Raw genomic sequence first — 26,356 nt, forward strand, 5'->3', positions numbered from 1 at the left:
TATTTATAAACACAACTGACACTCTCCTTTGCCTCTTACACAGACTTTTCAACACTGACTCTCAGGAAATTAAGACAGAAAAGATGTGCAACCAGCTTCAGACCCAACAGAGTGAGGCTGTTTCAAAAAGCCAGGTGGTTAGACCAACCTCTGACCTCTAGGTTTAAAAATGGCAGGCTCGGGCTGGGAAGGTGGCTCAGTGGTAGAGCACTTGCCTTGCATGCATGAGGCCCTGGATTCAATTCCTCAGCACCACATAAGCAGGAAAAAAAAAAAAAAAAGCCAGAAGTGGCGCTGTGGCTCAAGTGGTAGAGTGCTAGCCTTGAGCTGAAGAGCTGAGGGACAGTGCCCAGGCCCAGAGTTCAGGCCCATGACCGGACCAAAATAAATAAATAAATAAATAATAAAAAATAAAAAAATAAAAAATAAAAATGGCAGGCTCCTGGGATTCAATGCAATCAGTAAACAAAAAACCCCAAACTTGCCCACAGCTAGGATCAATCACCTTTCCTCCTAAGATACTATGACCCTCAGTAAAACTTCAGTGAAATACAGTTTATAAAAATAATCTCACCCATTTTAAGCATATAATCTGATGAGCTGGGCATAATCAGCTAGGTGACCACCATTGCAATTAAGATGCTAATGTCCCTGGCTATTCACAAAGTCCCCTGAAGTTACACTGTACCAGCCCCGGTGTAGACTGCAATAATTTAGCTCTGCGTGCATGCATGCGTTACTGGTAGTGGAACTCAGGGCCTCACACATGTTAAGCAAGAAAGTGTTTTGAACTATACATCTATCTCCTAGTTTAGCTTTTTCTAGGCTCTCTGGGGAACAGACAGACTCATGTAAATACATGCCTTCCTGCCTGGCCTCTCACTTGGCTGTCACTGGCATCGCTGCTGACTGTGTCAGAACACACTCCTTCTGCACGCGGCAGGCACCCAGCTCTGCCTCTCCTCTCACCACTCCTTGGGACTCTCAATGAAGAGTCCCACGGGAATGTGAGTTCCCTTTCTCCTGGGAGCAGGACTGCTGGCTCTGGTAAGCCAGCCCTACATTTGGCCTTCACTCTCAGACTCAGACGTCCTCATTAGCAGGGTGGAGAACCACATGCATGGCCAATACAACCTGCATGGCATCCCTCTGGGGTTTAACTGGCACTTCCCTTAACAATGTGAGAGACTTCACACGCTTACTGCCCACTTTTGCATCTTCCCATTTCTAAACCTTCAACTCTTAAATAAAAAGACCTGTGTCCTCCTAACATGTACAAAGGCCCTTTGCGTGTTCTAGATGCAAGCTCACTGTGAGGATATAAATGTTTTCTCCACGTCCCTGAGCTTGCCTTTTCATCTCCTTAACAATGTCTGTCACCTACACAAGTTTTCTCTTAATCCACTCATTTTTCTGCTCTGTGGGTCCGGCTATTCATCCTAGGAGACCTTTCCCCAGACACAGTCACGCAGACGCCATGGCAGTCGCCAGGCTGCCCGTCCACCAGCATGCTCTTCTTAGCAACTCAACATCGCTGGTGATGTTAGCGCTAATGCGAGCCACAGTGACTAAGACTGGCAATCCACAGTGCCCTAGACCCCACGCTCCCTGCTCACCCCCTTCTCTAGAAGGCCACTAGAGTCAGGCCTGCAGGCTCCAGGAGCCAAGCCCCACCACACTGGCCTCACCTCCCTCCGTCTAAAACAAGCCCAGATCCCATGCACTCAGGAGCCCACACAACAAGGGGGGGCCTTTGCAGAAGGGACACTTGCCCAAGACACTGTGGCAGGCAGCCCAGCCCTCCTCTGCCAGTACAGAGCTCCTGCCACAAACCCCAAGGCACATCAGTTGGCTTGGAACAAATCAGGCTTTGCCATAAGAAAAGTGGCCCTAGTTTCCACGGTAAGAATGTCACAGAACATAAATAAACACTATCAAATTTCAATCACACCAAAAAATGGCAAAAATCACAGAAACAACCACCTACTCTTACAACCTGGAATTCCTCCTCCAGACACAGGTGACACTCCAAGAGCAAGCACCAACTCTCAGAAGACTGCTCCAGGCGAGACCCCCCAACCACTCTTCCTCCCATGCCACCCTTTCCCTCCATCAACATCAGAAGCGTCTGCCCGCCAAGAGCTGTGTCTGGGGAAGGTGGTTTGTAAATGCAAAGCTATATGCGACAGGAATCAAAGATCAACATCGCCCCAAAGCCAGAGGGATCTGGGGTGGAGTCACTCCTCTGCCAGCTCTGCAGGGGAGGGTGAGAGGGGGGCTCTGGGTCCCCTGAGCCCATACAGCACTCCAGCATTCTACAGATGTTTCACTAAAACCCCTGCGTGCACGCTCATCTGGAGAACCAGAGACACCGCACCCTGCACATGCCTGCAAGGGCACTAGGAACTGCCCCCTGTGGGTGGGCCAGCCAGCCTACAACTCAGTGTGTGTGCCTGAGTCCATCAGAGACCCATGAAGCAGGTCCCATGAGGGAAGCCACCGCCTGAAGAGCGCGGCTCAGTGTGCATGACACCAGGCAAGAGCACTGGAGGCTGACTTTGTTTTCCTCTACTCTAGCTGGTGGTCAGCGGGTCCTAGCTGGGCTCCCAGACAGGCCTCATCCACACTCATGAGACTTGCTCTGCCGCGCCAATCTGTAGGATCCCCATTTGAAAGCCACACCCTAATTATGTATGGCCCTCTCCTCCCCTCTGCACCCTACGCCCTCAAGGTTACCAGGGTGCTACCGTTCCTCTGCTAGCCTCCCCATCCAACAGCTGGCACCTGCCCCCATGTGCCTTCTCCAGACATGGCAGTGCTCGTGCTCATCTTCTACACCAAGGGTCAGAACTACACACCCTGGATCGCCAACCTGCCTGCATAGTGGATGTAGAACACCAGCCCTGCAGGGCGTGGGTGTGGGCACTGCGCACCCAAGTCCTCAGCTCCTGCCTGCGATGCTGCCCTGTCCCTCCCGTCCCTCCCTGCACCAGAACCAGTCGGGCAATCTCATACTTCTGCTCCACAATCTTCTGCAGCTCTATCCTGCACGCTTCCAAGTCTACACGTCTCCCCACACCCAAGGCCTCCTGAGCCACAGCCCTCTCACACCCACGATAACTCACTCCTCAATACCCTGGACCATGCCTTCCCCAGTCCTCCACTTCCTGTGTCTACCCAATCCCCGCCCATCATCTAGCCACCAGTAGGTACTCAGCTTCACATCTAATAAATGGATCCTGAGGGCAGTGAGGAAGGAGCCTTACCCCCTTAAAGATGATCTAAGATGGATCCCATCTTCTCATTTACCCCACGGTCACCAACTCACCAAGAAGGTAATTGCTTCCTAAAGCTGGCAGGAAGGCCAGGCCACACTTAATCGTAAGTGCAGGGCTTATGTAAGACACCACACACACACACACACACACACACACACACACACACACACACACACACACACACTGTAAGACACCACACACACACACACACACACACACACACACACACACACACACACACACACACACACACACACACACACACACACACACACACACGCGGCATATTTAGGGACAGGGCACAGCAGCAATCAGGGCAAAGATACAGATGGAGGGTTTGGTCCTGAGCCAAGAAGAACCTGTCCTCCATCTCTCTCCTGCCTCCTACCCCTTCCCTTTTCCATCCCTTGCCCTCTCACTTCTCTGCCACACCCTCCTCCCACCAGCCTGAGCTTCTTGGGCTCCCCAACCTCAGTCCTACCTCCCACCCTTCTTGAAGGCAGTCCTCTGACAACTCCTCCCAAAGTATCAGTACTTGCTAGTATCTGGGGGGAGGGATGGAGTCCAGAGAGGTACCCTCAATGGCAAAGACAGCCCCTGGGACAGTGTCTAGGCAGCACTACCTCTCTAGCCTCCTACAGCCCCAAAACAAAAAGTCAAGGGCTATAAATGGTCCAATTCCACAATGACAGACTAAAGAAACAAGAAACATCAGCTCAGGTATGAAGGGAGAGCAGGCTTCGGAGTGAGGTGCAGACAATGAGGCCCCACCTAGGCTGTGAGCTGACAGATCCAACCCTAGAGAAAAGAACACACTTGGCCAACAGGCCCCCAGAAGCCCCACCCAGCCAACCTAGCCAAACAATACAATACACCTGCTGCAGCTCCAGCTCCACACTCCCACTGCATCTACTACACACAGGCAAGGCCATCCATCTGCCTTTAGACACCCTGAGAAGCCAGGTGAGGAAAACGCTGACTGGAGAAAGCCCAGCCACCATGCGGAGAGAAGCCAGGCAGGAGAATCCAGGGAAGATACTGGGGGGAGGGCAGGGAGAGGACCTGGCAGGGAGGACCCAGGAAGGGGGGACGGCGGGGGGAGACTGAGCAGTGAAGAACTCAGGCAGGAGGAAACCAAGAGAAAGGACCAGGCAAGGCGGACCCAAGGGGGGACCTAGGGATCTGAGACCCAGGTAGAGAGGACCTGGGGGAAAACCCAAGCAGGAAGGATCCCCTCCAACTATATAACTCAGAGGGCTGAGAAGCACCTAGAACAGGGGAGCAAACAAACAGCCATCTGGAAAGAAGAGAAAACTCTGGAGACGAGGAAGCAGGCTGCCTTGCCCCACACTACCCCGGCATTACTAATGCAGGGCAACATGGAACCCCTCCTCAGCCCACCTCGAGGCCAACTGCCGTCCTTGAGGGTGCCTGCTGACTCTCTGGGGTTCTCTGCCTAGCCCCAGGACAGGGCCTTTGCCCAGTATCCCTACACGGCACCAGACCACAAAGCCACAGAATAATGAAGGCAGGACTCTCAGGAACCAAAGGCCACCCACTTTTGGACAGGCTTGTCTGTGGTGCAACCAGAATTATCCACCAGCAACATTCTGCCACCTGCACACACGGCATCCACATCCACGACAAGCTAGGCTACCTTCGTCCAGGGTAGCTCTTTGCCTTATTTGCCCAAGACTCGGTCTCTCCTCATACTCTCAGCCTTTTGTGTCCAGAGTTCCTCCTGAGGAGCCGCCCCCCCCCCCCCCCCCCCCCCGTCACAGCCCTGGGCCTGGCCGCCTTGGAAACCACATCCAGCAGTGTGTAAGCACTTCTCCCCAGCACACTGGCTTCTCCGGGATACTCTGTCCCTCCACTTGCTGTGGCCATTTAGTGAGCCCTTCAGCAGGGTCTGGGCAGAGGGGTCTCAGAGCGGACAGAGTTGTCCATACCCACAAGGAATACTTCAGGGAGAAATCCCATTCTGGCTAGCTGACCCCTGTTCCCTGCGTAAACTGAGACCACCAGTCCCCTGGGCCAGCCACCAGCTTTCCGGCCTCCATAAGGCTGACCTGACAGGGGCTCCAGCCATCTACTTCACCCACATCCTCCTTCCACAGTGATGCCAGGCATCCCCCTCCTGCTTAGCCCTTGATGCCCTTCCTAGATGCTTCTACATGATCAGTTCTTCCTTTTACCCAGCTTCAAGTCAGCATTCAGTGCATGGCCACTGATCTTGGGAAATTCAAGATCTGGAGTGGTGGAGGACCGTGCAGCCAGGCCAAGGCTCAGCAGAAGAGGAGGAAGTTCACACCAGCCTCACACTGGCAAGTGTACTGAAAACCAGCACCACAGATACAACAGGCACGTGAAATACTGACAATACTTCATTTTGCTGTCACGTACTATTAGGAATTGTAAGACAACACTACTAGGACTACTGAAAATTTGTTCTTGAAATCGGGCGCTGGTGCCTTACACTTGTAATCCTAGCTACTCAGGAGGCTGAGTCTGAGATTCACAGTTCAAAGCCAGCCCAGGAGAAGTCTGTGAGACTCTCATCTCCAATTAACCACCAGAAAACCTAAGTGGCGCTGTGGCTCAAGTGGTGCTGTGGCTCAAGTGGTAGAACACTAGCCTTGAGCTGAAGAGCTGAGGGACAGCGCCCAGGCCCAGAGTTCAAGGCCCACAACCGACCAAAATAAATTAAATTGTTCTTGGAAGCTAAAAATAAAAGCTCACACCTGTAATCTCAGCTACGCAAGAGGCCAAGACAGGAAGGCTTGTGGTTCAAGACCAGCCAAACAAAGACAGCAAGATTCAATCTCAATTAGCAAAACAAACATAGTGACACACTTTTGATTCTAGCTAGGTGGTAGGTAGGATGATCCCAGTCTAGGCTTTCCCAGGATAAAAACAAAGAGCTACCTGAAAAATAAAGCAAAAAGTGGCTGGAGAGCATAGCTCAAATAACAGTGTGCCTGTCTAGCAACCCAAGATCCTGAGTTTAACTACTAGCACTACCAAAAGAAACACACACACTCTTTCTCTCTCTCTCTCTCTCTCTCTCTCTCTCTCTCTCTCTCTCTCTCTCTCTCTCTCTCTCTCTCTCTCTTTCTCTCTCTCTCTCTCTCCTTAAAAACATCTATAAGTCAGCCAGGCGCCGGTGGCTCACACCTCTCATCCTAGCTACTCAGGATACTGAGATCTGAGGATCAAGGTTCAAAGCCAGCCCGGGCAGGAAAGTCCGTGAAACTCTTATCTCCAATAAACCACTAGAAAACCAGTGGTGCTGTGGCTCAAGCAGTAGAGTGCTTGCCTAGAGCTGAAGAGCTGAGGGACAGTGTCCAAGCCCAGAGTTCAAGTCCCACAACCAATTAAAAAAAAAAATCTGTAAGTCAGACTCTGTTACACACAAACCCTTCTTTTTTTTTTTTTGTTTTTTTGTTTTCTGTTTTTGTGTTTATGAGAATTATAGTTTGAAGCCATTCAAGGCAAAAAAGTCAGTGAGACTTTTTATCGCCAATTACTCACCAAAAAATAGAAGTAGAGCTGTGGCTCAAGTGGTAGAGTCCCAGCCTTGAGCAAAAAGCTAATGGACAGCATCCAGGTGCTGACTTCAAGCTTGAGTAACAACAAGCTCACACACATGCACACATACTGAAAAACAAAAACAAAAACAAAAAAAAAACCGTCTTTTACCAGTTCCCCTATCAGTGGCCTGCATTCTCACACGAAAGACTTTCTCTGAAACCCCCCAGAGCATCCTCATCTTCCGCAGGGCTGGCCCAGTCCACTGCCAAAAGGCAGTCATGCATCAAACCATCAACCTTCTTCACACAGTCCAGGTACCAGGATCCTCAAGTGTCCACTGTGGGCTCCCTTGCTCTTTTGTCCTCTCTACCCACCTCCAGATGCAGAATGGCACAAAACTAGATTTCAGGTCACTTTTGCTGTCCCTTCCCCATACCAGGTGACTGTCCAACTCTATCTCTAACAACCCAAATTCTCGAGATTTATAGATAATTAAAGTAAACAACCTGTTCTCAGATGGTCCCCCTGTACCTCTGAAGAGCAACAACTGGACACCTGTGGACAAGCTGCCTGTGGCCAGGAATTCAGCAATCCCCAAGGCTAACAGCCACCCCCTCATGCCCATCACACTTCCGTGTACACATAAGACCCCTGAAAGAGTAGTGTGCTTCTTGTGATAAAAAATGACCCAAATGGCCATGACAGAAGAAACCACAGTGCCTTCACAAGAGAAATGTCATATGGCCATGGGAAAAAAGGCCAGGTACTTACACCATCACAGGAAAGAGCCAGAAATAGGCAGAGCAGTAGTAAGAGGCCCATGAGGCATGTGTGCCTAGGAGTGAAGAGGAGGAGCCCATGGAGCATTCCCAAGGGGCATGACAGCTGCCAAAGGCTGGGACAGTGTCTGCCATGTGTGGTCAAACTGACAGGATGTGTGCGGATGCTTATTAAACTGTGAATGAAAATCATCACATTAATGAAAGGAGGCCACGCCGTGACAAGGACCATGACTAACTCAGGTCTGTGCATCTAAGATCCAGAAGCACACACCCTGCTCCTGCATGGCTTCCCATCCCAATTAATGGCCTCCAAAATGCCAGCCACTGACCCGCAGTCAGATCACACTGCTTCCGAGACTCCCTGACTCACGCCCCAGGCATGCAAGCTACTCTGCCCCACACCAGGCCCCACACTGCCCAAGTGAGTAGTGTTCTTGATTGACTGACAAGACTGTGGCAGAGACCACTGGTGGAACAACAGGCCACCCAGAGGTACAGGCTCCAATGAGTAGCACTACTATCAGAGCCAGCACCCCACCAAGACAAGCTAGCTGCATCTCCTCAGCCCAGAGTGACACACAGACGTGTGGGAGCAAGCAGGAATGCCAAACTCTGCAGACCTTCAATGTGAGTGTGCGTCCCCATAACGGGGTGCTGACCACGTGGCAGGGTAGAAGCAGACCCAGAGGCAGGAACACAGAGCATGACCCTTGGGGACAATCTGCTTCCAAGAAGCCATGGGAGTTCTCTATGGAGCAGACATGATGCAGAGGACAAAGTAGGGAAGGAGTACCTAGAGCAAGAGCAACAGTAAGGATGGTCCAACAGCAGGGTACAACGGAGCCACAGGGATATTAAAGCCAAAGCTGTAACATCTCCATGCCTGCAGGTATACCTGGCACCTGCCAAGGGCACCACACAACACCTGCCAGTGGTTATATCAGGGGCCGATTCAAAGCAGCTCTAAGAATACACCATTACAAGAACGAAGGAAATACTCTAGTATAAATAATTGTTAAAAAGAATAAATGAAGCCAGGCGCTGGTGGCTCACGCCTGTAATCCTAGCTACTCAGGAGGCTGAGATCTGAGGATCACGGTTCAAAGCCAGCCCGGGCAGGAAAGACTGTGAGACTCCTATCGCCAATAAACCACCAGAAAACCGGAAGTGGCACTGTAGCTCAAGTGGTAGAGCGCTTGCCTTGAGCTGAAGAGCTAAGGGACAGCGCCCAGGCCCAGAGTTCAAGCCCCATGACCGACCAAAAAAAAAAAAAAAGAATAAATGATTGTCAGAAACTATGACAATTGCCAGGCACCATGCCTGTAATACTAGCTACTCAGGAGGCTGAGATCTGAAGATCACAGTTTGAAGCCAGTCCAGGCAGAAAAATCCCAATGAGACTCTTATCTCAAAAACTGGAAGTGACGCTGTGGCTCAAGTGGTAGAACGCTAGCCTTGAGCTAGCCTTGATTCAGAGACTGTGCCCAGATCCTGAGATCAAGCCTCACAACCAACCAAAAAAAAAAAAAAAACTTTAAAAAAAAGACAAGCCAGACGCAAGCGACTCATCACACCTATAATCCTAGCTACTCAGGAGGCTGAGGTCTAAGGATAGAGATTTGGAGCTAGCCCAGACAGACAAATCCAAAAGACTTCTCTCCCCAACTAACTAGCAAAAAAGCTGGCCAGGCACTGGTGGCTCACGCCTATAATCCTAGCTACTCGGGAGGCTGAGATCTCAGGATCTCGGTTCAAAGCCAGCCAAGGCAAGAAAGTCCGTGAGACTCTTCAATTAACCACCAGAAAACCAGAAGTGGTGCTGTGGCTCAACTGGTACTGTGGCTCAAGTGGTAGAACACTAGCCTTGAGCTGAAGAGCTAAGGGACCATGCCCAGGCCCAGAGTTCAAGCCCCATGACCAACAACAACAACAAGCTGAAATAGAGTCATAGTGCAAGTGGTAGAGTGTCGGCTATGAACAAAAAGAAGCAAGAAGAGGCCCTGAGTTCAAGCCCTGGTACAAGGAGGCAGGGTGGGAAGGAGGGAAAGATACAAGCTACGCACAACGGCTCATACCTGTATGACTAGCAGAGCTAAAGAAGATTATGGAGCCAGGCTGGTGGCTCTCTCGACTAAGGAGGCTGAGATCTGAGGATCGCGTTTCCAAGCCAGCCAGGGCAGGAAAAGTCTGTGAGACTATGTCCAATTAACCACCAGAAAAACAGAAGTGGGCCTGTGGATCAAGTGGTAAAGCACCAGCCTTGAGCTGAAGAGCTGAGGGACAGCATCCAGGCCTAGAATTCGAGACCCACGAGAGGAGGAGGAGGAGGAGGAGGAGGAGGAGGAGGAGGGGGAGGGGGAGGGGGAGAGGGAGGGGGAGGGGGAGGGGGAGGGGGAGGGGGAGGGGAGGGGGAGGGGGAGGGGAGGGGGAGGGGGAGGAGGAAGATGATGATGATGGGTCAAAGCCAGCCTGTGTGCAGTAAGTTCCCCAGACCCCATTGCAACAGAAAAGGCTGTGTATGGTAATATGTAATTCCAGCTTTGGCAGGACGCATGAGTAAGAGGATCACACAGTCCAAGCCACCCAGGTAAAAAGTGAGACATTATCTCAAAAATAACAAGAGCAAAGATGGGTGCTGGTGGCTCATGCCTATAATCCTAACTACTCAGGAGAGTATGATCTAAGGATCATGATTCAAAGGCAACCCAGGCAGCAAACTCTGTGAGACTCTTATCTCCAATAAACTTCAAGGGCCGCTGTGGAGCTGTGGCACAAGCAGTGGAGCACTAGCCTTAAGAGGAAAAAAAAAAACCAACAACTCAGTGATAGTACCTAGTATGCACAAATAATAATAACCAGAGCAAAAAGAGCTAGAGGCAAGTATAAAAAACCCTGAATACAAACTCCAGTACTGTCATGAAAAAAAAAATTTTTAAATACTCATGATCTATAAAATTTGCTCCAACCTGGGGCTGGGAAGGTGGCTCAGTGGTAAAGTGCTTGCCCCAAATGCATGAGGCCCTGGGTTCCATTCCTCAGCACCACATAAGCAGAAAAAGCCGGAAGTGGTGCCGTGGCTCATGTGGTAGAGCGCTAGCCTTGAGCTGAAGAGTTGAGGGACAGCACCCAGGCCAGAGTTCAGGCCCCACGACCGGCAAAAAAAAAAAAAAAATGTTCCACTCTCATCCCCAGTCTCAGTACAAGCGCCACCACGAGAAGCCAGCTCCCCCTCTGGGTGCTTCTGCATATCAGCAGTACAAAACATGGCAAGCCACAGGCTCCAGGGACATGCAGAGCCTGTAGCATAACTCAACAGGACCTTCAGCGCCCCACACATGGACCGACCAGCCCACACCACACCCAGTGCATATGCCTTCCAGGAATGGAGCTCAGGCACATCCTACTGGCTCCATATTCCACCTGGGCTCCTGCACCCAGCCTGGGAGCCAGGCCTAGAATCAGGCTTGTTGGAGTCATGGACAGAGAAGTAAGTGGCAGCCCTAGACATGCCAGGACTCTGGTGTCAGCTACTCAGAAACAGGCTCTTAAGGCCAAGCAGCCCCTCACCATAGCACTAGGTGACACTTCCCCTACACTCAGCCACATTTGGCCTGCAAAGTATCCCAAGGATGAAAAGGCTGTCCCATCTTCAGTTCTAGATTAGTCTTCAGAGCACAAGGCTGTCACACATTTCTTGGCCTTTGAGCCCTTCATCACAGGACCCAAGAAGTGAGGCAGAGGTTAGGGTGTAGGCTCTCCCCACTGCTCCCTGCAGCCACATCTCAGTGTGTCACCCTAGGAAGTCAAGTGCACATTCACAGCTCTAAATATCAGTAACACCAAGATGACTCTCCAACCAATTAGTCAGAAGCTACTGGGAAAACTCAGGGTGCTCCAAGCTGATAGTGGCTATTATCAGATGTTCTGCATTAATAAGTTACATGACATGAAGTGCACCTCTACTCTTTGTACAGCTCTAGGCTCCCCAAACACTACCCCTATTATGGGCAGGATGTCTCGGGCTCCTTCCACCAAGAGCACAACATAGATGAAGTTATTGCTGAATTACACTTATTTATTGACTGACCTACCTCAATGGATTGTACCTCTGGCCTTGCTCAACCTGCCCCCCAAAATTCCTCCTCCCCGTCTCAGCTAAATTCCCCAGTGCTCTCTACGGTTAAGGCACACACAATTACCAAGTTCACTAAGCTGGAATTAGAGAAAGCGACTTGCATCTTCTGGGCCAGGTCCATGGAAATGGGGGAGCCCCTTAACCACTGTCCACTGCACTTCCAGCTGGTATGCCTGGCAGATGAAGTAGCCCTGGAGGTGGTCCTACAGCCCAGGGTAGGAGGAACACAAGACCAAGGAGCCTTACTGAGTCCCCAAGGTCTATCAGGCGACACAGAAGCCAAAACACAGACAGCCATCCCTGCTGGTCCCTGGGTCCTGGAGCCATCAGGCTGGACTAGGTCATCTCTTGGTATGGTGAGCCCTCCCCTCCTCGAGCAAATCCGGCATCCTAACCCTTCCACCACAGATGTGGGAAGCACACAGGTGAACTCCAAACTGAACACAAGAGCTGAACACATAGGAGCAGCAGACACACCACAGCTCCAAGCCTCTAAAAGTGGCTCTGTGATTCCTGACAGGCCATCTACCTGCATGCTGATCACCTTCACAGGCGGGAGGGTCCTACTGCAGACCTGCCCAGAGACGGCCTCTACACCAGCAGGTCTGAGCACCAGTGAGAGGCTAAGGCCTACTACGGACCAAAAAGCAATAATGTCACAAGGGTACTGGTGGTAACTCAGGAGGCTGAGATACAGGGATTTTGGTTTGTGAGCAGGCTAAGCAGAGGCTGACTCCATCTCCAAAATAACAAAAAGCAGGGGCAGATGGGTGTCAGTGGCTCACATCCATAATCCTTTTTTTGGGGGGGAGGGGGGGTCCGGTTGTGGGGCCTGAACTCTGGGCCTGGGCACTGTCCCTCAGCTTTTCAGCTCAAGGCTAGCGCTCTACCACTTGAGCCACAGGGCCACTTCTGGCTTTTTTTCTTTTTTGCTTATGTGGTGCTGAGAAATCGAACCCAGGGCCTCAGGCATGCAAGGCAAGCGCTCTACCACTGAGCCACCTTCCCAGCCCCTTTTTTTTTGGGGGGGGTCCGGTCATGGGGCTTGAACTCTGGGCTTCCCAGCCACCTTCCCAGACCCTCACATCCCTAATCCTAACTACACAGGAGATAGAAATCCAGAGTATCATCAGCCCAGGCACAAAGTAAAAGTGAGTCTATTTCAACTTATAAGCTAGTCATGGAAGTACATGTGTATAATCCCAACTGCACAGAAGCCACAGGAAAGAAAAAGGGTATGGTCTGAGGCTATCCCCAGACAAAAACATGAGATACTATGTGGGGGGAAAAAAATGAAAAAATAGCTAAAGGAAAACAAGGATCAGGTGAAGATGTTACTGCTGGTGTGAGGCCCTTCTGTATACCAAGCAGCTGTCTAGATTTAGCAGACCTTGGTCACAGCTACTTACATAAGCCAATGAAGAGCTTAAGATGGTGGGGCTAGCTGGGCACTGTAATCCTAGCTACTCAAGAGGCTGAGATCTGAAAATCATGGTTAGAATCCAGCCTACGCAAGAAAGTCTGTGAGACCCTTACTTCCAGTTAATCACCAAAAAAACAGAAGTGGATCTGTGGCTGAAAATAGTAAGCACAATCTTTGTGCAAAAAAACTCAGGGACAGCACCCAGGCCCTGAGTTCAAGCCCAGGACCAACCAAAAAAAGAATTGGGACATGGTTCAAGTAGTACAGCATCTACTTGGCATGCATGAGGCCCTGAGTTCAAACCCTAGTAACACACACACACACACACACACACACACACACACGTGCACGCGCGCACACATACACACACACACTCACACACACACAAACAGACACACACCACTACAAACCATGTCTATTCTAAGCAGGAAAAGGCCAAGAAGCCAGAAGATTGCTCCTTAAGGCCACATGCCTGAACCACCATGGCTCTAGCTCAACAGCTTAAAGAGGGTGACTCAGCTTACAGCCACCCTTCCTGATGACCCTGAGGCTTCCGCCCAAGGGAATCCTACATGTGAACTCTACTGCCCAGCCTCAGAGCATGCCATCTCCCACTCCAGCACTAGGCCAGCATCTCTGGCTAGAACTTTATCTAGGAGGAGGCCCACAGCATACATGCGATCAAACCCTGGCTCCCAATGATGTCCCCTGTAAGCTACGCCACGGTTCCTGCTCAGGGCTCAGAACATGTACCTCAAACCCCACCCTGGCCTGCCCCATTCAGAGAAAAAATGCCAGAATCACCCTCATTTCACACTCGCCTAACAGTCCCCCAGCACCAACCTCAGCCCTCATTAACAAGTACTATGACTGCCCACACATCACACTCACCACCCTACCCCAGGTCCTCCCCTGCCCAGCACCTCTGCATTTCACAGTGCTCTCATGCACGGTCAGTGAGGCCCTGCTCCAACCCTCACTGACTCCCTGCTGGAATACACTCAGACACCCGCACTCCCCAGCAACTTGGACCAGACATGCCCACCCCGCTTTATTCCATCTGGCCTTGCCAGCCTGGGGGTTTTCTTCCAAAATGCTGGGAAATCCTATCCTATACAAAGACCCCAGACTACATAAGGCTAGCCCTTCTCTTCCAATACCAGCAACGCCCCGCAGGCCACCACAGGCTACAAGTACCTATCATGACCAGAAGTTCTTTGCTGAGGCTTCATGGTTAACTGCATCTCTCAGCCACAAGGACCACAGCAGGACAGCAGGAACCTGGAGCCTTCAGATCCCACGGCAAGTCTCAGTGCGTTCCCTGGTCAGTATGCATTCTTTAATGCTCCAGTGCAAATGCTTCTGCACATCACTTAGTCAAACAAATACAACTACAAACAAGACACAGCTTTCTTCCTATAGAATCCTTTCCTGGAAGTGGCACTGTGGCTCAAAGTGGTAGAGTGCTAGCATTAAGCAAAAGAGATCAGGGACAGTGCCCAGACCCTGAGTTCAAGCCCACAACCAATGACAAAAAAATACATGTTTCTTGGGCTCAGGGGCAGGGGAAAGGGGCATGCAAAAAATAAAATAAAATAAAATAATTTTAAAAAGAACCCTTTCCTAAGCCATATTTTAGCATAGGTTTTAAAGTGCTCTGTCCCTCTGTAATGTGCTTTCTATCAAAGCCCTGAAAATGTTCTACTCACCAGATGCCCACCACTGAAGGACAGGGGAAGAGTACAAAACACAGGCAGGACAAGGCAAATCCCACCCTCAGCAGGATCTTGAGACTATTTCAATTAATCCAGTTCAGAAATTTTAAAAAAAAAAAAAAAAAAAGTGCACATCAGAATAGAAGTGGTAAGCCCTAAAAAAAAGTTGGGCTAGGAAGTTGGCTCAGTGGTAGAGTGCTTGCCTTGCATGCATGAGGCCCTGGGTTCGATTCCTCAGCAGCACATAAGCAGGAAAAGCCGGAAGTGGCACTGTGGCTCAAGTGGTAGAGCGCTAGCCTTGACCTGAAGAGCTGAGGGACAGCGCCCAGGCCCAGCGTTCAAGCCCCACGACCAGCAAAAAAGAAAAAAAAAATCTGGCTATAGTGAACTTGGTTTACTTCACAGTTTTGTTTTCTACTTTCTACAGTGGGTAAAAACTCATTTTGTAGTCTAAGAAAGGTTGAAAAAGAAGTTATTTTCAAGTAGCTAATACTTTTATGACATTTAAAAAGGGGGGGGCAGGTGCCAGTGAGTCAGGGCTGTAATCCTAGCTACCCAGGAGGCTGAGATCTGAAGATCACAGTTCAAAGCCAGCCCAGGTGGGAAAATCTAGGAGACTAATCTCCAATTAACCAGCAAAAAGCCACAAGTGGAGCTATGGCTCAAGGAATAGAGCACCAGCCTTGAACAAATTCACAGTGTCTAAGCCCTGAGTTCAAGCCCCAGAACAGAGTACCCAAATAAACTTTTTTTTTTTTGGGGGGGGGGTCCAGTCATGGGGCCTGAACTCTGGGCCTGGGCTCTGTCCCTCAGCTCGTCAGCTCAAGGCTAGCGCTCTAACACTTGAGCCACAGCGCCACTTCCAGCTTTTTTCTGTTTGCTTATGTGGTGCTGAGGAATCAAACCCAGGGCCTCATGCATGCAAGGCAAGCACTCTACCACTGAGCCACCTTCCCAGACCCCAAATAAACTTTTTTCAAAAAGAGTTGCTGCCGGGCGCTGGTGGCTCACGCCTGTAATCCTAGCTACTCAGGAGGCTGAGATCTGAGGATCGCAGTTCAAAGCCAGCCCGGGCAGGAGAGACCGTGAGACTCCTAGCTCCAAAAAAAAAAAAAAAACCACCAGAACACCGGAAGTGGCGCTGTAGCTCAAGTGGTAGAGCGCTTGCTTTGAGCTGAAGAGCGGAGGGACAGCGCCCAGGCCCAGAGTTCAAGCCCCACGACTGACAAAAAAAAAAGAGTTGCTAATTCTGTTTTGATCAACTCATATATAGCTAACTATTTATAAAAATTTCTTCAAGGGCTGAGAATGTGGTTCAGTGGTGGAGTGCTTGCACGAAGCCCTGGGTTCGATTCCTCAGTGCCACATAAACAGAAAGGGTTGAAAGTGGCACTGTGGGTCAAGTGAGAGTGCTAGCCTTGAGCAAAAGAAGCTCAGGGATAGTGCCCAGGCCCTGGATTGTGGGGTGGGGAGAAACTCCCCCAAAAGTTATCACTTAAACAGGGAAAGCTTACCATTTTACCCTGACTTGGGAAGCTAAGAGGAACCACCCTGACTTCAAACATGCATATGCAGGTCCCATGTCCCAATAAGCTGCTCTATTTCCAGGCCAGGGGGCTAAGGTAAGTTGGTGACACTCTGATCCAATGATTCTCAAGAATACTGGAACAGAGGTTCAGGGGCAATCTTCCAGGTTCAAAATAGGTAAGCCAGGTTGCCCTTTCCCACACAGCTCTACCTGCACATGGCAGCTGGATAACCAGCTTCTTGCCAGGCTCGGATCCTTCTCTGTACTCTCAAAACCCATACACACATAAGCATCAGGCCAAGACACATCAGGCCTCTTAATTGTCCATGGCCATCTACTGCTCCACTGAAACCCAAGTCTCACTAGTTCTAAGAGACACATGCAAACACAGGTCATCACCACCAAGGAGCTCCTGACTGATCAGATGATGGTGATGAGCCAGCCTTGAACCCAAGAGACAAAAAGAGTCCCTGCCACCTGGTGAGGCATCCACCCAACCCCAGCAGGGCTTCAGGGACATGATCGGAGGCCTGACTCTGTTCCATGCTAGGCAGAGGGCTGAGCAGTTACCCCATGCTGTCCTTTACAGTTCCAGGAAAGTTATTTTTCTTTGTTCTATTCAAATGTCACTGTTACCTGAGTATTACCAAGAAGAAAACTGGGTTAAGGTCTCTGGCCTAAGGCCAGCCCCTATCCAGCCCTCTCTGCAGGTAGCCGTTCCAGTTGGGAGGTGGCCTCCCACACAGCCCACCTGTGATAACCTGTGTAACTCTCCACTGACGTCTGCCTGTGTGGGCCCCAGCACCAAACTCCTCACCCTCCCTGGTCGTGGATTTGACCTGAATGAAGCTGTCCTTAAAAAGGAGATTTTGCTACTTGGATAGCAAGATCTTGCTTGAAACAGTGGAAACTTAGGGATCTGGGAAACAGAAGGAATCAAAACTGCCACTTGTCATGTGTGTGCAGCCACCCTAACAAAAACCTCATTCTTCACAGAACGGTCAGCCCCATTGCACAGTCAGAGAATGGAGGCCCCATAAGCCAGGTGTGCATCCCAAATCCAAGAGCAGCTGTGCTCTTGAGTAACAGAAGCTGACCTTCCAAGAATGTTCTTATGTCGAAGACCTGACTACCCAGATACAGCCACAAGACCCCTATTTCAACCAGTCTTCCACTCTCTGTGGCCCAGTTTGGAGATTAAGCCCCAGCTCAACAGGGATCAAAGGATGCAGTCCAAGCTAATAGATTTTCACTTTCCCCCACTGAGCAGCCCACTAAGGATGGACCTGACACCTCACCCCCTCCCTTGCTCCCAGTAACTTTGCAGGAGCATCTTAAAGAAGTAGCCCAGAGCTGTGGCTCAAGTGGTAGAGTGCTAACCTTGAGCTGAAGAGCTGAGAGACAGTGCCCAGGTCCAGAGTTCAGGCCCCATGACCAGACCCAAAAATAAATAAATAAATAAATAAATAAATAAATAGGGCTGGGAAGGTGGCTCAGTAGTAGAGCGCTTGCCTCGTATGCATGAGGCCCTGGGTTCAATTCCTCAGCACCACATAAGCAGAAGGAAAAAAAAAAAGCCAGAAGTGGCACTGTGGCTCAAGTGGTAGAGTGCTAGCCTTGAGCTGAAGAGCTGAGGGACAGCGCCCAGGCTGGGTTCAGGCCCCACAACCGGACCCAAAAAAAAAAAGAAAAAGTAACCCAGAGATGGTTCCTAGGCCAAAGCATCCAGGGCCACTCCTGCTCTGGAATGGGAACCAGAGCCTTAACTAAATCCTAGAGCAACAAGAGTAAACGCCTAGAAGGCAGAATAAACACAGGCACATGAAGGAAAATGGTAATTTTTAATGCCAAAGTGCCTTCTTTAAGAAACAAGTTGTGGGCTGGGAAGGTGGCTCAGTCGTAGAGTGCTTGCCTCGAATGCATGAGGCCCTGGGTTCGATTCCTCAGCACCATGTAAGCAAAAAAAAAAAAAAAGCCGGAAGAAGCACTGTGGCTCAAGTGGTAGAGGCTAGCTTCGAGCTGAGGAGCTGAGGGACAGCGCCCAGGCCCAGAGTTCAGGCCCATGACCCACAAAAAAAAAAAAAAAAAAAAAGGAAGAAAGAAAAAAAGGAAAGTTGTGCCAGGGCACTAGTGACTCACACCTGTAATCTTTTTTTTTTTTTTCCTGTCCTGGGGCTTGAACTCAGGGCCTGGACTCTATCCCTGAGCCTTTTGACCTAAGGCTAGCCCTCTACTACTTGAGCCACAGCACCACTTCAGCCTTTTTCTGTTTATGTGATACAGAGGAATTGAACCCAGCTTCATGCACGCTAGGCAAGCACTCTACCAGTAAGCCACACACTTGTAATCCTCCTCAGGAGGCTGAGATCTGAGAATCACCATCCAAAGACACCCAAGCAAAAAGTCCATGAGACTCTTCTCTCCAATTAATCACCAAAAACACCAGAAGTGGAGCTGTGTGTCTCAAGTGGTAGAACTAGCCTTGAGCAAAAGATACTCAAGGACAGTGCCCAGGCCCTGAGTTCAAGCCCTAGAACTGGTACCAAAAAATAAATAAATTTTAAAAAATGAAATAAATGGCACAAGTACCTGTCCAGAAGGATCTTTCAAAAACACTTCAGCACTTTACCTTGACATCATTACCATTTGTTCTTCTTTCAACTGTATCATACTACGACTCCACTGTTACAGCAGGGCCAAGGTACACACAAACCAACCCCAGCTCTTCGTGTTCTCAGCACCACTCTCCAGGGTTCTGCAGTGGCTGCAAAGATACCTCTAAAGAACTCTTACAAAGTCTTCTCACTGTCCTCAGCTTATCCACAGTTGGATAAACCTTATCCACAGTTAACTGGGAGTGTGGTTCAGTGGTAGAGGGCCTAACTAGCATGAAGCCCTAGGTTCAACTCCTCAGTACCACATACACAGAAAAAGCCTCAAATGGCACTGTAGCTCAAGTGGTAGAGTGCTAGCCTTGAGCAAAAGAAGCTCAAAGACAGTGCCCAGGCCCTGAGTTCAAGCCCCAGGACTGGCAAATTAAAAAATTTTTTTTAAAAACTTACCCTGACACCTTCCAATCAACAAATTCCAACAACAATAATATAGACGTCTATTTATAAAACTGTCCTGACAAAAAAATATCACGACTAGGTTTGCTAAAAACCAAATTCAACATGCTCTTTAAAAACTCTTGGTGAGGGCTGGGAAGGTGGCTCAGTGGTAGAGCACTTGCCTTGCATGCATGAGGCCCTGGGTTCGATTCCTCAGCACCACATAAGCAAAAAAAAAAAAAAAAAGCCTTGGTTAAAAAACTCTTGGTGAGGCCAGATGCTAGTGCCTCACACCTGCAATCCTAGCTACTCAAGAGGCTCACACATGTAATCCCAGCTATACTCAAGAAGCTGAGATCGGAGGATCTCAATTCAAAGCCAGCAAGGGTAGGAAAGTCCATGAGACTCTTATCTCCAACAAACTACTCAGAAAAAGCCAGAAGTCCTGCTGTGGCTCGAGTGGGCCCTGGCCTTGAGCACAAAGGAGCTCAGGGCCAGGGTCCAGGTCCAGAGTTCAAGCCCCAGGACCAGGAACAACAACAAAAAAAAAAACTCTTGGTGAGCTATAAGGATGAAACTTAGCCTGGCTTCCAAACCTCAGGGTGAAATCCTGTCCCACTGTGACCTCTAAGGAAGGAGGGTACTGGGAGGGGAACAGCCCCTTTCACACTTCACTCAACTGCCAATGAGCTGTTACTTCACTTGACACCTATGTGTAGCTTGAGACTCTGCCCGCCCCCCCCCCAGCACCCCCCACTCCACCTCAGTTTGTCCCAAAGAAGTTGTTAACCAAACAAGAACTTTGCTAGAAGTTACTCACTGTGGCTCTCTATGTTTTTATTATGGAGAACGTCCACGTAAAAACATCAATTAGAAAAACACTAACATATCCTGATCAGTCATCTACATAACTAGAATATTTATAACCTGTCATTGTGATTTGAATGATTAGAACACTTTGGCATGAAGTGTTAATGGTGGTTTTAACCACCAAATACTTGTTTAATTTAGGCTGCTATTAAAGTAACATAATTAATCAGAATTCCTCATCAAAAGATCCGAGGAGGGGAAGATGAGGAGATGAATGTAAGTCTGCTTTCCAGAAAAGGAGATGGCAACTATAAAGCATAGCTCTCCACATTTGCCACCCAAATGTCAACAGGCCCCAGTCTGTGCTCACCCACATGGAGAGGGACGCAGAAACACAGGAGTTTTTCCATGGGGTTGGTTGTCTCCTGATCAAACACAGCCAGCCTTAAAACTGAGGCAGAAGTAAGTTCAAGACGTTCACAACTGAGAGCAGTGATGGCCTTTTGAAGCATGTCCTCCTTCTCGGAGGGGGACAGACACGGGCTTTGCCTGCAAGGGCCTCACACAGCACAAGGGAGCCCAGCCAGCCCCAGACAGCTAAGCAGGTCTCTAACACAGACACCCCAGGCACCTGGCTGGCTCTCTTGATGAAAGGGCAGTACACTGCCCTCCTCTTGAGAGAGGCACATGTGAGGGACTGCTGGAAGAGTGTACATCAGTGAACACAAAGTACTGTGGAACGTCACACTGGAGGCTACAACTTACACACTACCTGTTTGTTTTTAGCTCACAACTGGGACTTAAACTCAGTATCTGACACTTGCTTTTGCTCAGTGGCTAGTACTGTAAGACCTGTGCCATGCCTCCAGTCCCTACACTACCTTTTTAACACGTAAACATCAGCCATAGTTTCCACCAAAAGGTCAAAAGACTCTTAAGCTGCAAAACAGAGCCACAATCAAACGGCCAACCAGCTTCTCAGCACTCCGCAGATGTTGTGTGGCAAAGTGCACCTCTGTAGAACTGTGTGTGCCACACCCCCCTCCTTGAAGCTTGACAATCCATCCTAAGCCCTGCTTAGTGAAGCAGACCCCGCGGGACATTTGGCCAGTGACCTGAGCCTCACGGGCTTCCCCAGAGAACCTCTGCTGTTGAGATGCTCTCTCAAAAGACAGGAGAGGCCACGGTGGCAGCCTGATGCTCTCTGCTGTCCCCGCGGCAGGCAGGGCTGGGGCCGCCACGACCGCTCGCTGCACGTGTCACTACAGACCACGCGAGGAGTGCACTCGGCACTCCAGCCCAGGACTCAGTGGGAACGCTGGCTGGTGACCCCCAAACAAAAGCGGCCTGCCCGCAGCGCCCAACCAGAAATTGTCCATCAAACTAAACTCCAAGGAAGCAGAGCAGAGCCGAATAGGAAAAGTTAGACAGTCATCGGTGCCCGAGACACGCACCGCTCCGCACGCGTGTCCCGCACACAGCACACAGTACACCCCCGCCCCAGGAGCATCCTGCTCACCTCGAGGTGCCCACAAGGAGAGCGCGCGCCCGGGTCCCTGGGCACTCCCCGCTGGGGCCTCCCGAGGTGCGGGGAAGCCCGACCCCCGGCCTCACGGGGTGGGGGTCCCCCCACCCTAGGAGGGGGGTCTCCACCCTGCCTCACCCCCGGCCCCAAGTAGGTCTCGTCAGAGTAAACGGGGTGACAACCCGGGGGGCTGCACCGCCCGGGGGCCGAGCCCCTCGGAGCCCCAGGCCCAGGACGCGACCGGACGACTCGGGGCCGCTCGCGGACAGCGGCCGCAAAGCAGGGCGGCAGGCTCGCGGGACAGCGAGCTGGCCCGCACCGGGGCAGAGACGGGGACCGGGCCTGCGGCCGCCGCCACAGACCCCGCGAGCCCGGCGGCCCGGGCGCGGCCCCAGAGCCCAGCCAGAACTTCCCGGAACCACGGCCCGCCCCGCGCCCCGCCGCCCCGCGCCCGCCCCGCGCCCCGCGCGTCCGCTCACCTGGGGGCAGCTGGAAGTTCTGGATGTTGGTCGGGTTCTGCGGCGGTTGCGGCAGTCGGGGCGCCAGCACGGTGGGCGTCAGGGTGGCGCGGATCCCGCCGGTGGTGGTGGCCGAGGGCGTCCGGGGCAGGCTGGGCGTCGCGGCGGCGGCGGCGCCCTTGGGCAGCCCCGCCGGGGTCCCGGGCGCGGGCTGCGGGACGCCGGCGGGGCTGGGCAGCGCCCCTGGCATGGCGGGCCCGAGCAGCACGCCGCCCGCCGCGCCCGCCGCCGCCGCCGCCGCCGCCGCCGCGCCCGCCGCCGGCCCCGCGGTCTTGGGCGGCTCGGCTTTGCCCCCCTGCGCGGGCGCGCCGGCCCCCGGCTGCCCGCCGAGCCCCGCGGCGCCCCCGGCGGCCGGGGCGGGGACCGGGGCGGGCGCGGCGGCGGCGGCCCCGGCCCCGTTCTGCGCGGCGGCGGCGGCGGCGGCGGCGGCGGCGGGCGCGGGGGGCGCGGGCGCGGCGGGGTGGCCGGGCGGCCGGGCGGGCGCGGCGGGCGCGGCGGGCGCGGGGGGCGCGGGCGGCGGGGGCGCGGCGGGCGCGGGCGCGGCGGGCGGCGAGGGCGCGGCGGGCGCGGGCGCGGGGGCCGCCTGGATGACGGAGCCGGCGGCGGGCGGCGGCGCGGGCCCGTTGTTGACCGGGCTGACAGCAGGTGCGGCGTGCGGCGCGGTGGGCGGCGCGGCGCTCCCATTCAAAGTTTGCGCGGCGCCGGGGCCGGGCGGGCCGGGCTTGGAGGCGCCGGGGCCGGCGGGCGGGGCGGCGGCGGGCTCGGGCCCCGCAGCGGCGGCGGTGGCGGTGACGGCGGCGGCGGCGGCGGCGGCCGGGCAGGGCCCCGCGCTGGCCTCGGGCGGCGGCCTCAGCTTGGCGGGCGCCGGCGCGGGCCCTGCGGGGACAAGCGGGCGGCGCGGTGAGCCGGGGCCCGCGCGCCGCGGCCCCCCGCCCGCCGGCCGCGCTCTACCTGCGGGGGGCGGCTCCGGCGCCGCTGCGGGCGCGCCCTCGGCGGGGGCGGCCGGCCCTGCGCCCGCGGCTCCGGCCGGGCTGCCGCTCACAACATGGTTCCCGAGCGCGCCGGCGGCCGCGGCCCGCAGCTCGGGCGTGCGCGGCGCGAGGTGGTGGTGGTGGGCCGCGCTGGCCGCCAGCTGCGACTCGAGCGAGCCCACCAGGTCGCTCACCACTTTCTCGTCCACCTCGCTGTTGAAGAAGACCTCGTCCAGCAGATCCGAGCCCGCCGCCATCTTTCCTCCTCGCCGCCGCCGCCGCCGCCGCTCGGCCGAGCGCGCCTGGGCAGGAGGAGGTTCCAGCGGGGCGCGGGGCGGGCGGGGGGCGGCGCGCGGGGCGGGCGGGGGCGCGGCGCGGGGGGAGGGGCGCGCTCCTGCGCAGGCGCAGCGGCGTGCACCGCCCCCGCCCGCGCGCCGCCGGCCGCCGATTGGCTGCGGCGTGCGCTTAAAAGGCGCGGCCAATGGCTGCGAGCGCCAGAGGCCGAGGCGCGGGCAGGCTGGCTGGAGCCGCGCTCGGGCCGGGGCGGCCGCAGGGCCGGGACGGCGAAGGCGAGGGCGGCGGCGCTCGGGGCCGGGCTGACCTCGGCCGGCCTCTCGTGGCTTCGGCCGCGGCCGCAGGGCTCGCCCTTTGTCTCCGCCGCTCCAAAATGGCTGCGGCCCTGCGCGGGCGCCCCCGGAGTGCGGGCCGGGGACGACCCTGCGGCGCCGGGCAGCGCGTTCCCGGGCCCGGCCGGGCGGCGGCCGCGGGCGGGGCCCCGCGGGAGGAGGGCGGCCGGCAGGTGCGGGCACGGCGAGCGGTGCGCAGGTCACGGCGCTCTCCCGCCGCCCGCGCCGCCGCGGAGGTCGCGGCCGGGGACCGGGCGGCCCTGCCCTGCCCTGCCCTGCCCTGCGGCCGGGCCGCGACGCGGGCTCCGGGAGCCGGGCCGGGCCGGGCGCGGCGGGGGTCACGGTTGTCCGCGGCGCGGGCCCTCCGGAAGCGCTTCGGTTAGCACCCCGCCCGCCCGGCCGGCCCGGACGCGGCTTTTGTGCGGCTTTGTTCGCCGGCCGGCCGGGGACGCCGGGGACGCCGGGGCCCTGCGGCCGGCCGAGGTGTCCGCACAGCCGGCAGCTGCCCCCACCCCACCCCACCCCCGTCCTGCGGCTTGAATCGGGCTGGCGCCGGCTCGGGGCTGCCCTTGCTCACGCCTAGCCTCTGCCGCTTGAGCCGCGGCGCCACTTCCGTTCCGTTCGGAGGACTCGAACCCAGGGCTTCGTGCGTGCCAGGCGAGCGCTCGCCCCCTGAGCCACCCTCCCGGCCCAAGAACTACTCTTTTAATGTCTGAGAAGGGACAGCTTGCTCACCGAAGCAGAATGCATCACTGGGCCCGGCACACGGTAACAGCCTTCAAACTAACCGACGTGGTCACTGCGGTGCCCACCTCCGCGCACGCACCCGGCCCGGCCCCCACGTCTGAGTATCTTCAAGACAGTGCTGTTTTCCTGGGCTTTTAGCCCAGGAAAGGTGCCTCCCTTTGCAAAAAGTGTTTGAGATCTCAACCTCGTGGGCTGGGAAGGTGGCTCAGTGGTAGGATGCCTGCCTAGCATGCAGCCCTGGGTTCGATTCCTCAGTACCACATACACAGAAAAAGCTGGAAGTGGCACTGAGGCTCAAGTGGTAGAGCGCTTGCCTTGATCACAGAGAGGCTCAAGAACTGTGCCCAGGCCCTGAGTTCAAGCTCCAGGACCAGCCAGAAAAAAAGAAGGGGGGGGACAAAAAAACTGGGGTTATCCTAGAACCTGCAAGCAGGCGTGAGGGTGCGGTGTGGACCCAAGCTGTCCCTTAAGCTCCACCTGGGCACAGCCTGAGCTTTTCAAAAAGCTCAGGCAGAAACTTGAGTGTTACATGTCTAAAATCTCAAGTTTTGTTGTTGTGGCAATTCTAGAATCAAGCTTAGGGCCTGAAACATGCTAGGCAATTGCTGTACCACTGAGCCCCCCACGATCTTGGAACTTCTTTTCTTTTTCTTTTTTTGGCAATACTTGTATTTGAACTCAGGGCTTTGAACCTGATAAGCAGGAGGTACTCAAGCCTTACCTTCTGCCCAAATCTCAGTTTTTGTTTTATTGTTGTGTGTGTGTGTGTGTGTGTGTGTGTGCGCACGCGCACGTGCATGCATGCATGTCCGTACCCGCACATGTACACAGGTCCTGGGACTTGAACTCAGGGCCTCGGCGCTATCCCTGAGATTCTTTTTCTCAAGGCTTCTGACTTTTTCTGAATAATTTATTGTAGGTAAGAGTCTCACAGCCAGGCACCAGTTGCTCACACCTGTAATCCAACTACTCAGGAGGCTGAGATCTGAGGATCTCAGTCTAAAGCCAGCCTTGGCAGGAAAGTCTGTGAGACTCTTATCTCCAATTAACCACCAGAAAAATGGAAGTGGCTCTGTGGCTCAAGCCGTGGAGCACTTGCCTTGAGATGTAGAGCACAGGGACAGTGTCCAGGCCCAGAGTTCAAGCCCCATGACCAACAATAACAACAAAAAAGTCTCACTGACTTTCTTGCCTGGGCTGGCTTTGAACCACAATCCTCATATCTCAGCCTCCTGGGTAGCTAGACTTACAACCATGAGCCACCAGCACCCAGCAAATCCCAGTATTTTTTAAATATTGACCAGTTAGAAAGTATTAAAGTAGACCAAACCATCAGCTAAGCACCAATGAGTCCCCTATGCAACTTGTAGCGGGAAACTTTACATTGGTGTTGGGGCTGAGAGCTGAATGCCATGTCAAAGAGACCAGGATTCCAAGGCTCCCCGCCCCAAAGGCTCACATAACTTTGGATGTTCCCACCATTGCAACCCATCCTCTATCTCTGGGGCTAGGACACTGCTCATATGGGCAACACCATATCCACAAAGCCAAAAGAGCTTCAGCAAGCTAAGCCGGCCTTGCTGACAGCACCCTCTGGACCCGCCTTGAGTTTTTGGCCATGGTTTACCTACAGGCCATTTCAGACTCTGTGCATCACAGACCTCCAAGAGTAGGGCAGCCGTAGTTGAAGCTCTGCTACCCCACCCAAAGCATGAAA

General features: G+C 53.6%; 1 protein-coding gene across 1 annotated transcript in view; it reads right to left on the bottom strand.

Annotated features, from left to right (window-relative positions):
- The window catches only part of LOC138841333 (transcription initiation factor TFIID subunit 4-like), a 68,692-nt gene extending 45,163 nt beyond the window's left edge, over positions 1-23,529 (bottom strand). Inside the window, exon 1 of the mRNA XM_070042021.1 lies at positions 22,257-23,529. Within this exon, the coding sequence (XP_069898122.1) occupies positions 22,257-23,523 (1,267 nt within the window). The 5' untranslated portion in view covers positions 23,524-23,529. The remainder of the gene's footprint in view (positions 1-22,256) is intronic.
- Between the last annotated feature and the right edge of the window lie 2,827 nt (positions 23,530-26,356).

Source organism: Dipodomys merriami, unplaced genomic scaffold (assembly GCF_024711535.1).
Source record: "Dipodomys merriami isolate MVZ:Mamm:240054 unplaced genomic scaffold, mDipMer1.0.p SCAF_316, whole genome shotgun sequence".
Classification (NCBI taxonomy): domain Eukaryota; kingdom Metazoa; phylum Chordata; class Mammalia; order Rodentia; family Heteromyidae; genus Dipodomys; species Dipodomys merriami.